Below are 12,955 nucleotides of genomic sequence, written 5' to 3' on the forward strand. Positions count from 1 at the left end.
GTTCTCTGAGAAAACTCCTGGGTACTCAGTAATGTAACCTTAAGGGAGTCATCAGCTTCTGTGGGCAGATGGACAAAGCTTAACTCTGCTGCCCAAAGCCTAGTATGAAGCTAATCTCTGGAGACCCTTAAGTCAGCCATGCTCAGTGGCTAAGGGGCAGTATTTGGTCAAAAGTCAGTCAGGACCTAGAGAAGATAGGCAATTCTTTGACCAGGAAGAAAGTGACAAAAGAAGAAAACTACTCTCGCTTCGATTTCCAGAGGAGCTGGCCAAACTGTCCTAAGCCGGAGGCGAAGGCCTGCTGTCTTAAAGATATAAGCACCAGCCACCCTGATGCCACCATCTTCCCAAGCCAGGAGTCAGAAGGGGCAAGCTCACCAGGAGTAGCACACACGTGTGTTCATGCCAATTCTTGTGGAATAATTAATTAGCATGGTTGCAACAAACGTAAAATTGGAGGCCTCCAGCGTGCCTGATAATTTATGCAAGATCCAAGGATCGCTGCGGATGCCTTTCTCAGAACCTAATTCAGCATTTTCTTTTTTCCCTTATGAAAGCAGGACTCCAGATTTAACTGTTCTCATGCCCTTTAATAGTGTTTGCCATAGTAAAATCGAACAGTCCAGCTGCATACAGTGAGCAACAATGGATCGCAGACCTGAGGCACTGGACAGGGCTTCCCAGGCAGCGGCAGCGGCCACCACATAGCACAGAGCAACACCACAGAGCAACATCACACAAGTCGGGAACACCCGGAGGGTCCAGCTCCTTGATCTGCATGGAGTCCCTGTAATTTTATGGATATGTTTAAAAAAAAAAAAAAAAAGACAGTAGTGCAAAGAACACAGAAGATCCAAACTCCCTCAGAAGACAATGGCACCAACCAGCCTAGAGAGGATGTGTACTTTATGTGTACAACATCTCAGGCAAATCCTAGAACTTGAATACCAGATGTGGCTGCTCCCAGCACCCACCATTAAAGGGTATCTATCAAGCCCAGCCTCTTTCCAGATCCCTGCCCTGAGCCCTATCCCACCACATGCAACCAGCCACCGTGTGTACCCTAAAAGTACCTGAGGCTTCAATGCACTTCCAAAACCCTTCCCATAGCATCTGCTGCCTCAGTGTAGTTATGACTAGAGAAAAGCAGCATGCATCCTTGCTGTCTAACTTGGGATCCCGATTGAAGCTCTCGGCTTCGCTGCCTTGGGCTGCACTGGAGAAGGCAGCCAGTCAAGACCACCAAGAGCTACTGCCAAAGCCTAGGTCAGTAGGAAAGGATGCTGTCACAACCACACTGCCACACTGCTCTCTGGCTCAACTCTATTGGAAGTCAGCTCCCCAAAGGCCACAAGGCTCAGGGACAAGCAGAGGACTGGGCATCTGAGAGACCGCAGATCACACTGCTGCTATATAGCCAGTCTGTGAGCATTCTCATCTGCTAACCCTCCTGCTCCCAGATTTCCCCAACTGCCCTCACTGACACAAGTGGTGAGACAATGCCATTCCATAGCCAGCCGGAGTTATGGGATGTTCATAAACCCTTCTAGCATGCCACTACTGGCTCCCACCCACCAGGAACACTTGGCACAGGGCAGGAATAATATCCCAACAGGCAGGCCTGTTGTTTCTCCTCGCAGGTCAGTCCCTTTCAGACTCTCAGCCTCAAAGGCTGAATACAATGATGCTCCAATAGGCTAGGCCTTGGAAGGACCTGAGATCTCCCAGTGAGCAGAGCTGCTTTCAAAAGGCATCAAACATGCCACGATGCACTCCTTTCTGCCCACATACTGACCAAGCCCTACCCAGCTTAAGTCAGATGAAACAGGTATCCTCCAACCAGCAGGGTTGCTCACCCAATAAAAGCTTTGGGTTGAAGCCAGAAATTGGCTTCTAACATATGTGGTGAGAAGTAGAGAGAAAAACCTTCATCCAGAATACTGTGCAGAAGGAATCCCTGTCCCAGACAGTGCTTCTGAAATGGGATACGCTACCTTCTTGCTCGGCACCAAGAGACTCACATCTATGTGACGAGAGTAGGACGAAGCCCTCATACAGGGCCTTTCTAGTGAAGCAATACAGACAATTAACACAGAATCCACACAATACAGAAAATGAAGCAGGAAGTGGGAATTCCACGGTGATCTTAAAGCAGATAGGCTTGTAAGGCTGACCATGGGCACTTAGCAGTTGCTTGAATAAAGGCAGGAACCCTATATATCTGCAGAAAGTAGGCAAATGTGGAGTGTGGAGGTATGGCTAGCCAGAGAAGGTGGGGCCTACTCACAGAAAAGGAACATCTGACTGGATATGGGAAAAGCCTTCAGAGGCAGGGCCTACTGAAGGGGCAAAGTCTAGTGTCTGGCCAGAAGAGGTGGGACTTGACTGACAGGGGTAGGATCTAGCCCATGAATGAACAAGTCCTGGCCAAGAAGGAGTAAGGCTTTCAAAAAGAAGCAGGCTTTTAAAGGACAAAGTCTAGGCAGAGAGAAGGCAGGCTTAATCAGAAGCAAGAAGTCAGGATGGTGGCTCATGCCAATAATCGCAGTACTGGGAGGCAGAGGCAGGAGGTTCAGGAACATCCTTAGCTGCATACGTAGCCTAGGTTTTAAAAATACACATCACAATTCAAGGCCTCTCTGGGTTACAGTGTGAGTCCAAGGCCACACTGAAAAGATTAGTAACACTCTGTCTAAAAGTAAAAAGTAGGGGTTGGGGATTTAGCTCAGTGGTAGAGCGCTTGCCTAGGAAGCGCAAGGCCCTGGGTTCGGTCCCCAGCTCCGAGAAAAAAAAAAAAAAAAAAGTAAAAAGTAAAAAAGAGAACTGAGGATGGAGCTCAGTGGAAGAGCATGTGCTTGTGCATTCAAGGCCCTGAGTTCAATCCCCAGTATCACGGATGAGTGGGCAAACTAAGTGTGAAGCTATGAGCACAGGAGGAATATGGGTAGGTTTCCTCCCATATCCCAAACCACCTGGCAAGCAGCCCTTATCCCAGAATAGCTAAAAAAAAAAAAAAAAAAAAAAAATCATGATTCATGATCTGAAATGATCCATGACCCATGTATACCAAAAAGCCTGCTTGGGAACTCTGCCAGGACAGGGGATGCAAGGCCTTTTTAAGGGCCAAAGAATGAAGCTGATGGGCAGGGCCTAAAAGCACACAAAATCAGGTCATCAGACTTAAAAACATTTGTCTAAATGGCCAGGAGGGGCAACGGAGAAGCTGTCCTACCACAGTATGGAGGCAGGCCTCACCCAGACACTAAGAAAGATTGGCCAGAGCTCTGGGGAGGCTGCCTTCAGAATGGCTAGAAATGAAGGGTAAGGTCAGCTCTGAGAGAACACTGAACATCTAAGGGGTCCTCAGTCCTCAGATTGGTTCCAGTCCTAGGCTGAGGATGGCAAAAGAGCGACCCAGTTTGTAGCAGGGTGAGTGAAGCTGACAGAGCATATACTGGGAAGACTCCCTGAGCACTTCCTTAAAAACCATTGAATGTGGGAATGAACACCCATCCCAGCAGGCTTTCACCATAGGCAGGACAAGAGGACCTTCACTGAGTGATCTATGGCCAGACAAGGAGCCAAGAGCCTTACTTATCTTTATGCCAGTAAACTAAGGGATGGTTCCTGCCACAAGCTGAAGAACTCTGTCCTGGAGGTAGGTAACTATCCCCAGGAGGCTCAGGTGAAAACCTAGGAGGCTGGTAGGCGTCAGTCTGCATGGTGAACTCAAAGTTCACCTAGCCCTTATTATCCAGTCGTCTAGCAAGCCCTAACCCAGAACCCACCTAATTAATCCTTTACCAAGAAGACTATTTCCAGGGCAAGGACAAGGTTTGTTGAAAGAATTCTTAAATTTTATTTTATCATTTGTTTATTTTTATATAATTCATTCATTTTATTTATTTTTGGTTTTTCAAGACAGGATTTCTCTGTATAGCCTGGCTGTCATAGAACTGACTCCGCAGAAGTCAGAGATCTACCCACCTGCCTTCGCCTCTAGAGTGCTAGGACTAAAGGCATGTACCACCACACCCTGCAATTCATTTTATTTTTAACAGTGTGTGTGTGTGTGTGTGTGTGTGTGTGTGTGTGTGTGTGTGTGTGTGTGTTTGTGCACGCCATGGGTGTCAATGGAAGCTGAGGGTGTTAAGATGTCCCAAGAACAGGAGTTACAGGCAGTTGTGAGCCACCTAACGGGTGCTGGGAATCAAACTGGAGTACTCTAGAAGAGCAGTACATCCTCTTAACTGCTAAGCCATCGTCCCGGTCCTGTTTTTAAAAACATTTTATTTTAAATGATCTCTGTATGTGTGCCCTTCTGTAGGTATGTGTGCATGCATGCACATATGCATGAAGTCCAGAAGAGGGTGACAGATTCCCTGGAGACGAAGTTATAAGCAGTTGTGAACTGAATTTGAGTCCTCTGCAAAAGCAGTAATGTTTTTAACTAAACCCCAAGACCAAAATTTTAACATACTTATAGGAAGAAAAGGACAGGCAATGGCCACATATCCACCATGTGCAGATAAAAGAAGAGGGCCTTCCTATTCACGCCTACCCCTGAGAGGTGCTAACACACAGCCTGTCTACCCACAATGGCTCTTTCTTGGCAATGGACAGCTAATGCTTCCAAGAGGCTATTGGTTAGAAGCCCATGACTTACTGGTACTAAGGTAGAGCAGTAGGTGCTATATCAGATTAAACAGCACCCATGCACACAGCTCTGGGAGCCAAGCCACATCCTAGGCCTAGGCCACACCTCATGAGTGAGCGTGGGAGCTCACTCCAAGCCTCCCAGGTCCCACATCCCCACGCTGACCAGAGGAAGAGCAACACATGGCAACTACCAATCACCATCCCTAAAGGTTCATCTCTCCCCAGATGCCTTCTCTAACATTTGTTCATGGGAGGCAGACTAAGCAGGTCTCAGCAGCAGACCGAGCACACATGCCTCCTTGACCACCTCAGGGCTCTCTCGGGGGCTCATCCCAGCCCATAACCAAAGGCTGACCAGAAGAGAGACACTACATCAGACTGGAACCTTCCTGATACTCTCAGTCCCCAGGCCTGAGCAGCCCCATGGCTGCTGAACAATGCAGTTTTGAATTCAATTAAAGCGATTATCTGTTGTGCCAAATAAATTGTGTACAGCATATATCCTACGGCACTTTACACCTCCAGGCTCATTATTCCCTAACTGTTTCCTCCTGTTTATGCGCTCTCAAATTAAATTGCTGATAATACGCGCCAAAATAAAAAATGAGCGCACCTTGTCCCAAGAAAATTGATTCTCCTTCTCCTGAACTGGCGATTGCCAGGTTTTATATACTCGGTTCCTGGTGATCATTAGTAATTCAATTTTCTTTTTATTAGCCCCCTTATCTGCTGAGCAATATAGTGGCAGCGCTGACCTCTTTCGCACGGGTAAATGTTTAAAATCTTTTCCCTGATTAATTTTGCCAGTTAAGAAAAAGAGGAGAAATGGCCCGGCTCTTAGCCATCACAATGAATAAAGCTTAATGTTGATTGTGATGGAATTTCTAATGCCAGGGAAATTGATTGAACGCGGCAATTACGCTGCAAGAGTAACTCGAGGGAGATGGGATCGCTTTCTTCTGGCCGTAGCCTTTTGGTTATTTAAAACAATCCAATTTGCAAGGATAATTATGTATTAGTGTTTTATCTGCCACTTGAAATGAACAGGGGAGTTTCGATACTGGCCCAGCATTAGCAGGTTATTGCTGCAAATTACTTGATATCTGCTTTCTTTCACATAAAGAGGAAATTAGGCAATCAATTACCAGAAAAAGGTGGAAGGAGGGATAAAAGGGGCAAGTGCGCCCTCTGCTGGCTACTAAGCCACAAAATAGGACCAGGTAGGGACCTGGAGGAGGGGTTGGCCAGAGCAGTTAGGCTACCCAATTCCTTGGTACACAAAGTCTACTGAGCAATCAATCAGGTCCCTCCCTAGACACCAGCGTACTGGCACCAAGGAAAAATCTGGAACTAGGGCTAAATGTTTTCTTGGAGGAAAGCAGAAAGAGAAGACCCTAAGCACTAGCTTAGGGGGCAGCCCCTATCCACTGACCCCACCTATCTGGGGTCATAAGCTTGGGGCTGCACCTGCTTGGAGATAGAAAAGCTCTAATCAGCAATACGGCAAGCACTCCAGACCAGGGAATCAAACAGACTGGCCAGAGCTGGGATTCTTAGACAAGCAAGGAAGGAGGCAGACAGTAAGTCTTGCAAGAGGAAGCTGAGGAAACTACAAGCCGGTTCCTAAAACAAGCCAAATCCATCCAGGCTCCAGCCCAGAGGAATTACTGTCACTCCCATCTCCTCCCGTCTCCTGTACACAGCCCACCCTGGGCTCTTTGTCTATCTAGAGTAGTAAAGAGTAGTAGTCTCTGGACCTACTACCTGAGGAACACAGGCTTAGCATCTTCTGTTTCCACAACTCGTTTACTGCTTAGATGATGATTCTCCCTTGAGCTCACACACAAGGCCTTGCATGCTAGCCATCCTGTCTACTCCAGCCTGCTAGCCCAATCCTGTCACCTGATATTCCCAAGAGCAGCAACACAGGCTGTCTCCCGGCTCCCTCATCCATCCTTCCCTGAAATCACAGAACCTATTCCCTTTCATTACTGTGGCAAAAAAGAGCTTCCCCCATTACCGAGTGCCCTTTCCACTGGGGTAATTAATCCCCTTTTCTGATCCCACAGAGCACATTGCTACATGGTCTTCCTTCCACTCTATGTTCCACCAGTGTCTTCACCTGCAGAGCTGAGCGCTATTTCCTCTCCTCACTCAAATCTCCTCAAGAAACACTCCTAATGCCTGCCTAGTGCTTACACACTCCCTGTAGCCCATAACTATATGCTCTGCTTTCTTGTTCTCAGGACACCTTTACCACCCAAAGCCAACTGTCCAGGCTGTTGACAAGGGCTCAGACAGCCATTCGTCTCCAATAGAATGTGGCTCAGTAACCCAGGAACCAGCATGACGATTCTTGGCCCCAAGGTGCCCATCACATGCTTAGTGGGTAAGCCGGTGAATAATGGAGAGAAAGATTCCCAGAGCCCTTCCTGCAACAGAAATACCAGGGACACTGTGTGGTCATCACTTCTGTCTATAATTAGAGACCATCCATTCCTCCACTTGTAGTGGAGTCACCACCAACAGTTTCAATGGCCCCTAACATATCCAAGGCACCATGGGTAGAGCCATTGAACTCAAGACCCCTCACCCTTCACTCTTCTCTGGCCACCTGTGGGGCAGGAGGACACTGCGATGCCAGCAGGAGACAATCTCTGCTGTTCCCAGTAGATATGTCCATAGACTACCCCACAGACACAAGCAAGTGGTGCTATCCTAGAAGATTCCAGTAAGGACTCCACAGCTCTTCCCCACACAATGCCAGGCAACAACACTAGCAGACTATACATCTTCTCTACCCTAAGCTGTAAGCCTCTCAACCCATCCTTCTCAACTGGCCAAGGGGAACCCAGCCATGTCCAGCCCAGCCCTCTCTCTAGCCTTTCACTTGGGTCCCATACCCCACTCTGCTAACATGGTTCCTGGTCATCCCAGTGCAGTGCAGCCCACCCTCATCCAGTACCGAGAGCTCTCTCCGCGTCATACCTTCCTTGCTGGAGAGGTGGGTCCGGCTGGATGGCACACAGCACAGCCGATGCCTGTTGACCTGCATCAGACCCTTCTGAGGAGTCTTCCTTAGAATGGGGCTACTCTTCCCCCGGAGGGCCTGTCTCCGTCGCTGGGTAAGATGGTTTTTGTTGGTGGTGGCAGCTGAGGGGCTGATCTTCTTGTCCCCAGGAAGGCTATGAAGATAAAACACAAAAAACTACCAACAGGGTCACTGGGTAGATCTGCCCAAGCATCTCTGTCATGTTGGAGACAGAACAGGTTGCAATGTTCTCCAAGCAGAGCAGAGTGGCTTCAGACCCTCCCCTGTCCCTGTCCCTGTCCCTGCCCCTGCCCCAGGCCTTCTCCAAGCCACATGGACTTTTAGTACAAGATTTCAGTACAAGACTACAAGAAAAGGTGACAGAGAAGGACAGCATTCCTGAAAAAGAGGTGCCATCTCCCAAGCACATCTTCAAGGATGCCACAAAATCCCCCCTCTGAGGTCCCCACAACAGAGGAAGGCACCAGTATGATAAGAAGAAATCTATTCTCTAGGCACAGTGAACATGGCAGTCAGGCTCAGAAAACCACAGACAGCACATGTCTGAAGCACAGAGGCAGAGGAAGTGAGCATCTAGAGAGCCAAGGACCAAAGTAAGACAGCAGAAGAACTTCCTTAGTGGGACTGATGACAAGGACAGTAAATATCTTTTAGAAGAACACTGTCTTATAGCATAGACAGGTCCTCTGTTTGGTAAGCAGACAATACCTTTGCCATCAGTGGCTGAACTGAAGTTCCTGACCCCTGACCATATACTCTGGGCTATGATGCCATCTTATAGTTTCCTACAAGCATCCAAGGGTAAGAATCTCAGTGATGTGTGCTCATAAACCAGTAGCTTGGCCTGGTCACTTGGCTACCAGCAAAGGGCCAGCAGAGATGTAAGGTCAATCTGCTTCCTCTGGAGCAATGGACGCCCAACGGTTCAGGACACTTGGAAGGTGGCAACCGAGCACAAGGCAGGAAAAGCCTGGGATAGCAGTGCTACAGTCCCTTTCACAGACACTCCACATAGCACAAATGGTGCATCCTTCCGTCTGGACCCGGGCAGAGTGCTCCACAAAGCCTGACTTCCTAGAACCTAAAGCCCCCAAGTAAAAACAGAGCAGGAAAGTCTAGGCACACCTGACCGAGCCCAGCACCCTAGTCCGCCACCCACAGCTCAGACACATGCCCACTGCTCTGGCCAGAACAGTCATACAGCATTCACCTACTGCTACACACTGGACAGACCCAGGGTGCTGCTCCCCAAGCACCTAACCTGGCTTGGCACCATACGTTTTTGAACCCTGCTCACCTAGAAGGGAAACAACCTAGTTCTCACCAAGAGAAGAAAGGATGGGTCTGTCAGCATTACCAGTGCCAATTGCTTCCCCAACCCTACTGGGGCCCCATGCAAGCCCTTGAATCATTCATCTGTACCTGACACATCTTTATATGACAACAGCACTTCCAGCCTTACTCCTACTAGAAGCATGACCCAAAATCACACTCAAAGCTCCCAGTAGGTCACACATCCGTGGTGCTGAATAGACCCAACATGGGCTTTTTTTCCCAACCTGGAAACTAAAATCCAAATTCCCTAATTTAGGAACCAAAAGCACTTACTGAGCCCCGCCCCACCCACCTAGACAGCACATTGCAAAATAGCACACCTGGTATTGCCCCGCCTCCGGATAATCTTGGTTCGGCTCTTCACTTTGTAAGCTGAGAGCTGTGACTCTCCAAAGAGGGGCTTCGAGTTGCTGGGTACCCCTGCTGGTCTGTCCCCTGACGGGGGCCTAGATAGAACTGGGGAGAGCTGAGAAGTATGGTCCTTGCTGCCAGCCTCAGACTGCCAACGGAAAGAGGAAGAAGAGGAGGCCGAGGGGCTGGAAGCCTTCCACTTGTACTTGCTGGGAGAGGCTCCAGCCTTGGCTGGTGTGGCCAGTTTCTCAGGCCTCGCCCCTGGGTCAACCTTATGCTGTGACTTCTCGGTCTTTACACCCATACCGAAAGCGGCCTTGTTCACACTCTCCAGAGTTGTTCTGGGACTGAGAGCTCTCCGAGTGACCCGGGGGCTCTTTTGTGAGGCAGCTACCCATTTGTAGTTGTTTTTCCGAAACTTGCTGGTTCGACAAGACACTAGCAGTGAGGCCTCCCTGACCTGCCTGGTTCCCGTTGCTGGTCTGACTGGAGCCACCACTGACCCCAAGGAAGCTAGTCGGTCTGCATGGCCAATATTTGCTTTTTGGTCTCCAATAAACTGTTCAGAATAGCTGGTAGAATGAAGGCCGACCTTCCGGCCCAGAGCCACACCAGTGCGTTGGGGTAGGACAGAGGATGGGAAGTGTGCCTTGATGGCAATTTCACTTTCACTGACTGTCCGTCGGTGCTCAGGAGAGCTGTCATTAATTCTGCCCACAGACTTCACTACCCGAGGCTTGCCAGGCTCCTTCTGGCAGACCAAGAGGGGGTCGTCCACACTGTAACCCATCTTGGTTCTTCCTGGCCTTGGAGGCTGCAGCTGTCCACCAGGGACCTCAACCTCGCTTCCTTGGGGTCTTTGGTCACTCCAAGAGGGGTCATCACAGTCTTCCAAGGAACCCCGCTGGACCCCTGAAACATTGATAGACCCTGTCTTTGATGGTGGCTTGATCTTAATGACCATATTCTGATCTGGACTGAGCTGGACCTGTCTCTCCAGGACGTACGGCTGGGGTTCAGGATGCTGGCTATCCTCACGGAGGGATGCCTGCAAAGCATGATCACTGGCTGGGTCAGAAGATTCCAGAGGCTGATTCACAAGGGAGTATTTCTTGCGCCATGAAGGGCCATGGTGTGAAGAGAAGCCCCTCCGATTTGGACGGGAGTAGCGGGAGCCAAAGGTCCTGCCACCCTGGAACACAGGTGGCTGCCACCGAGTAGCTGATGAGGAGCCATGGGCAGGGCCATTGCCGTGGAGGGTTTTATAGTCGTCAATTAGACCTGAGAAGGCAGAATCACAGGCTCAGTTACCTAGGAGATATGAATAAAAACAGCAACAATCAAGACTACTACCCCTACCCTAATACCCCAGACCCACTCACCTTCCTGAGCCCCTTGCTGACCAGAGAGTTCAATCCAAATCTCTAGGCTTGTCAATTCTATAAACGCTTCTCCATCAATATTACTATTTTGTCTGCTTATCCTGAAGATGGCAGCATTGAAGACAGGTATAACTGCTTTTACTCACTGTCCTACTAGGCCTACAATGTTTTGAGAGCAAGTGTCACTCCCTATACAAAACAAAAAAAAAAGTCAGGGACCCGAAAGCTGTGGTGCCTGGGTAAGAACAGGACAAGACTTCCACTGAGGCCCTGTGGTTTACCCATTCAAGGGAAAAATGCAGGACTGCACCTTAGTAATCTCCTCAGAATGATGTTTCTCTAACCCAGTACTTGACAGACAGAGGAGAAAACAAAATAAAACAAAAACAAAAACAAAACAAACAGCAACACATATACCCACTGACGACCCAATCGCAAACATCTCCTACAGACCACACCTGATGCCAATACCACAAGGATTTTCCAATGAAATGACTCATAGAGCACTGGAGGAAGAGAGAAGGATCGCAAGCAGGTTCACTGGGTCCCCAATAATCAAACACCTGCCACCTGCCTCAACCCTGCCAGCCAACCACCCCACCACCACCACCACCACCAACACACACACACACACACACACACACACACACACACACACACACACACACACACACACACACACACACACACACACACAGCCTGCCTCAACCCTGCCAGACACCTCAGGTGGGGTGTTAAGGAAACCCAAGAAGCAGCCCCAAATAGGCAGACCACCTGGACTCTCCTTAACACATACTTTCCAAACCCCTAAGTATTTTCTGTGGAGAAAACTTTGGAAACGACATGAACACTTATAAAGACCAACTTGGGTCTAAAAATTTGAAGCTAAAGAAGCTGGTAGTCAGCCCTAAGTACAAGGGGGCTGTGCCTGAATAGGGCCAAAAAACACTCAACGGCAGCGGAAGAGAAAGGCTTCCGAACCAGCCGAGCCTGGAGGTCAGCTGACGCGACCACCCGCGGGTAGACCACCGTGCTGTCGACTCCTGACAGCCCTCTGAAGTCCAGCCCGCTCATTTGCCCAGAAGCCTGGTGGCTTCTGTTACCCGCGGGCCGCACCCGACTCGGCCGCTCCGATGCCCACCCATGACGACCATCAGGAGACCGCAACCGACAGCACCCGCTTCTGAGAGGGTCTACGGCGATCACAAGAAACAAGTGAACACACGCCGGAACCGCGGCCCGCTCACCCTGCAGGAGGCGTATCTGCCGCCGCAGCTGCTCCTTTTCCTCCATCTCCGGAGTCCGCGACGCCTAGCCAGACCCCCTCAACGTCATCACTGCGCGACTGTTTCCCGCGGGCGGGGCCGAGAGAACGCCGATCTTCACTATGCGTTGATATGGGGTTGGAAGGCACCGTCGCCCCGGCAACCCTGGGAGGGCGCCTGCGCAGAACGAGAAAACTCATCATCTTGATGCGCCCGGAAGTAGCAGCCGTCTGGCTTCTACACCAATTCCTGCCCCTCTTTTCCACCGCTGGTGGGGGGGTGGGGTGGGGATTCCATGGAAGACTTGGAGGAGATGGTTTGGTAACAGTTTCTCCTACACCCAGAAATTCCTTTTATCAACTTATTTGTTTGACACAGGGTCTCACTATGTATTCCTGGCTGGGGAGAAACATAAATGGGGGACTCGCTATGTAGATAAGACTGACCTTGAACTCGCAGAGGTTCACTTTCCATTACCTCCGGACCTGGAATTAGGAAAAGAATCGGAGGCTATTTTTTGCGGCTATTCTCGAGGTCATTTAGTAGGAAAGGCTAAAATAGAGAAGAAAATTCACGAGAGTTACCACGTGATCAAACAATGCCACATGTAGTTGTATAACCAAGGAGTAGAAAACATCTATTCTAACATACTTGTATGTCATCATTTATATTAGCTAACCAGAAGCAACCCAAATGACTGTTCACATGGAAATGGGATATTATCCAGTGTTTTGTTTTGTTAGAGACAGGGTCTCACTATGTAGCTCTGGTTGTCCTGGAGTTCACTATGTAGACCAGGCTCATCTCGAACTCTCAGAAATCTGCCTGCCTCTGCCTCCCAAAAGAGTTTAAAAGAGTGCACCACTACACGAGGATGTACAGTATCTCTGTAGCGCTAAGGCCTCAAGTCC

At 49.4% G+C, this 12,955-nt stretch overlaps 1 protein-coding gene across 4 annotated transcripts in view; it reads right to left on the bottom strand.

Annotated features, from left to right (window-relative positions):
• Nucleotides 1–12,179, bottom strand: part of Zc3h3 (zinc finger CCCH type containing 3) — an 84,819-nt gene extending 72,640 nt beyond the window's left edge. The window contains exons 1-3 of one of the 4 annotated variants that reach the window (NM_001134865.1): nucleotides 12,027–12,110; nucleotides 9,367–10,678; nucleotides 7,648–7,844 (exon numbers count right to left, since the gene is read on the bottom strand). In NM_001134865.1, the coding sequence (NP_001128337.1) occupies nucleotides 7,648–7,844; nucleotides 9,367–10,678; nucleotides 12,027–12,072 (1,555 nt within the window). In that variant the 5' untranslated portion in view covers nucleotides 12,073–12,110. Of the gene's footprint in view, nucleotides 1–7,647; nucleotides 7,845–9,366; nucleotides 10,709–10,779; nucleotides 10,922–12,026 lie in introns of those variants that run through there. The other 3 variants (XM_063263275.1, XM_063263276.1, XM_063263277.1) reach the window with 3 other exon arrangements.
• Between the last annotated feature and the right edge of the window lie 776 nt (nucleotides 12,180–12,955).

This window comes from Rattus norvegicus, chromosome 7 (assembly GCF_036323735.1).
Source record: "Rattus norvegicus strain BN/NHsdMcwi chromosome 7, GRCr8, whole genome shotgun sequence".
Lineage (NCBI taxonomy): Eukaryota > Metazoa > Chordata > Mammalia > Rodentia > Muridae > Rattus > Rattus norvegicus.